Source organism: Rhagoletis zephyria, unplaced genomic scaffold (genome assembly GCF_001687245.7).
Source record: "Rhagoletis zephyria isolate East Lansing unplaced genomic scaffold, Rhagoletis_zephyria_1.1 Rzeph_scaffold_02285, whole genome shotgun sequence".
NCBI classification, from domain to species: domain Eukaryota; kingdom Metazoa; phylum Arthropoda; class Insecta; order Diptera; family Tephritidae; genus Rhagoletis; species Rhagoletis zephyria.
The window spans coordinates 67,720-71,125 of NW_016159369.1; the positions used below are offsets into that span (position 1 = coordinate 67,720).

Genomic DNA, 3,406 nt, shown 5'->3' on the forward strand with positions numbered 1-3,406 from the left:
ATAATTGTCCAATTCAAGATGGTCCATAAAATTAACAGAAATTTAGGGATAGAAAATCAGCCACGTTGTAAAATCAGCAAAATTATACAAGAGGTAGATTTTCAACTTCCGGTTGTAGAGTGGTAGAAATGCCATTTAGCAATCTAGATCTACCACAAAAGTGGAAGTCCGCACACTGTGTCAGCTGTCAGCTGTGCTGTCAAATGCGTAAACAAAAAAAATTGGTTGCCCGCGGAAAGTGCTGTTCAAGCAACACAAATTTTTAGCAGCTGCTCGCCGTTTAATGTGTTTTCCATAATTTTGAATTTTCTTAATATAATAAGTTTTAATTAAAAATGAGTGCTTCTAAAACAGGGCGACCACGCCGCACTAGCGCCAGATTAAGTAGCACGGAAGATGTATTGACAGTGACAGCAGAAGATTCGGATGATGAAAAACAAGCAGCTAAGGTACGCCAACCTCGCAGGTCAAGCCGCAAGGTAAGCCCACACAAGAAATATGCCGATTATGTGTCTATAGACAGCAAACAACGCAAGCGGCGACAGGTGGGCTATGAGGAGACGGATGAGGATACTGAATCCGATGATGAGAACTACGTACCACCGTCGACAAAGCGGCCGGATATTGCTGACATACAGCTGTTGCAAGAAGAGGAGGTGGCGGGAAAGAATATGTACGGATTCCATACGCCAAAGAAACGAAATGGTATGGCATTGGCAGCCATGAACACACCGAAAACACCAAAAACTCCAAAGACGCCAATGACACCGAAGACTCCAAAGACATCACGTCTTTCCACATCACAGCCACAAACAAAAACACCGGTTACAAAGCGGCGAAAATCGACGGCCGAACCAAAGACACCGTCACATCTACGACAACGCGTTAAAAATCGTAATTACACTTTTGAGAAAATTTTAAGAAAGAGTTTGATTTTTTTATTTTTATTTTTTCAGAAATCGCTAAACTAATGGATTCCGATTCGGACTTCTCGGCGAGTGGCAGCGACTTCGTTCCCACAGATAGTGATAGTAGCAGCTCATCTAGTAGTGATGATGATGAAGATACCGCTGCGGATGGCGGCGATGATGAGCCAAAAACGCCACATAAGAGTCGTCGACCTATTTTAGTACCAGTGTTGCCCAAGACGCCTTCTGCGGCGCGTGCGCGTCAGGCGGCGCGCGTTAAGAAATCCTCCGTAGACTATGTACCTGAAAGTGATGGATATTTTCAAGCACATGCCAGCACTAAAATACTTACCTCCGATCACACACTCGATCGCCTTAAAAATCCACGACTACCTGCGGATCGCCTTTTCAGTTTGCTTAACGAAATGAAGCCCTCTGCTGAGCACGAGGAAGCCATAAGCGCCATGATGGAGGAGTATCGTTCTATTTTCCGAAATGGTCTGTGCATACTACACGAAGGCTTCAATTTGCTACTATACGGATTGGGTTCAAAGCGTCAGCTTCTGCAAGCATTTCACCGCGAGGTTCTCGCCGAGCAAACAGTATTGGTTGTTAATGGTTTCTTTCCCAGTTTAACGTTGAAAGATATATTGGATAGTATTTTGGTGAAATATTGGACGGCGGTGGTACTGCTAGTCCTTCAAATTCCCATGAGGCGGTTGATTTAATTGAAGAAGAGCTCTCGTATACGCCACAATTGCACATATATTTAATTGTGCATAATTTGGATGGCAGCATGTTGAGGAATACGAAAGCGCAGGCGATTATAGCGCGTTTGGCCAGTTTACGCCAAGTACATCTACTGGCGTCCATTGATTACATCAACACGCCGCTATGTAAGTTTCACGAGAAAAAGTATTTAAGGGCTATTAATTTTATTAAAGCGACTACACCGGTTAATTAAAATATTGATTTATAAAAAAACTTATATGTTTTAAATTTTTTGGGCAGTATCATTCATTGTTCAAACATTTTATCTTTTTTAGTATGGGATCACACGAGGCTAAGTAATTTCAATTTCTCTTGGTGGGACTGCACTACAATGCTGCCCTACAGCGATGAAACTGCCTACGAAAACTCGCTGCTGGTACAAAACTCTGGTGAATTAGCATTGTCATCTATGCGCAGCGTTTTCTCCTCGTTGACCACAAATACGCGTGGCATTTACATGCTCATTGTTAAGAATCAGCTGAAAAACAAAGGCAATCCCAACTTTCAAGGTGAGTTTAATATAAGATTTTTACGCGCATATATCTTTCTTGACTAATATCTTTTTCATAAACTGGTTTCGTCATTGTAATAGGCATATCCTTCAAGGATTTGTATTGGAGTTGCCGCGAGGCTTTTCTTGTCAGTTCCGATTTGGCTTTACGCGCTCAACTCACTGAATTTCTTGATCATAAATTGGTGAAATCGAAACGTAACATAGATGGCTCTGAATTGTTGAGCATACCAATTGATGCGGCTTTATTGCAGCAATTTTTGGATGAACAAGAAAAGAAGACGTAATTTAAATTGGTAGAAATTTCGAGAAATTTTACCAATACAAAGAGTACAAAAATTACGTGGCATTTCGAATACATATGTAATTGGATGTGTTCTGCAGTGAACTCTTCTTATCGTAACACGAAAATGTAAATCTAAGAAAATTTCTGTATAAATATATTTCTAATCCTGTGTACATACATATAGATCTTTTGAGTTTAAATACCTTAAATACGTGCTGATAATTATAAACATTTGGCTGGGAATTCACTTAACACTTTTAAATGACCTATCCCCAAGAAGAATGTAGGTATGTATGTACTCTCGTTAAGTTTTAATTTAAAAATTTTTTAATTTAATGTAGATATAACCACTTTGTTGACTTTAGTTTAAAAATTTTGCGGTTTTCAATGCATCCAATTCAATAATAAAAATCCTTCCTTGTTATAATTCTGTTTTGATATTTCTTTTTCGGATTATTTGATTGTAAGCTTAGTATTAGCGCGTAGAAATGGTAAAGTCATATAATGTTAGATTTCATGTGACCGTTGTTGAAAGTTGAGAAGCAAAGCTTAAATTAGTGATTAAGTTAATTTTTTGATTTTGGAATCAAAAAGGCGTTTTCTAGGAAAATATGTGTGATCTACTCAAGACTTTAGAAACGTGACTTATATTGGGCGTTATGCATAAAAAGTGAGCGAAGCTCTGGCTCAATTTTGGCACTAATAACACTGTTCAGGTTTGATAGGTGTTGGTCATACGAACAATGCCTCATACTCAATTTTACTAGATCAATTCGTGCTCTCGAGATAAAAAATTTATGATCCAAAGATCTGAATATAGGACCAAATTTTTTTCCAAATTTTGAAGACGAGGCCTATACTTGCTGAAAATAGTGTGAACGAGCAAAAACAGCCGGATCGTAAAGTATGACATACCAAGGTTTTTGCCTC

The 3,406-nt window shown here is 39.0% G+C and overlaps 1 protein-coding gene across 1 annotated transcript; it reads left to right on the top strand.

The window, feature by feature from the left end:
* The first annotated feature begins 241 nt into the window (after positions 1 to 241).
* On the top strand, positions 242 to 2,943 carry LOC108366486 (origin recognition complex subunit 2-like). The gene is given in 5 exon segments (XM_017620909.1): positions 242 to 894; positions 957 to 1,568; positions 1,571 to 1,804; positions 1,955 to 2,188; positions 2,272 to 2,943. Coding segments are annotated over 5 exon segments (1,845 nt in total). The 5' UTR covers positions 242 to 335; the 3' UTR covers positions 2,478 to 2,943.
* The last annotated feature ends 463 nt before the right edge of the window (positions 2,944 to 3,406 follow it).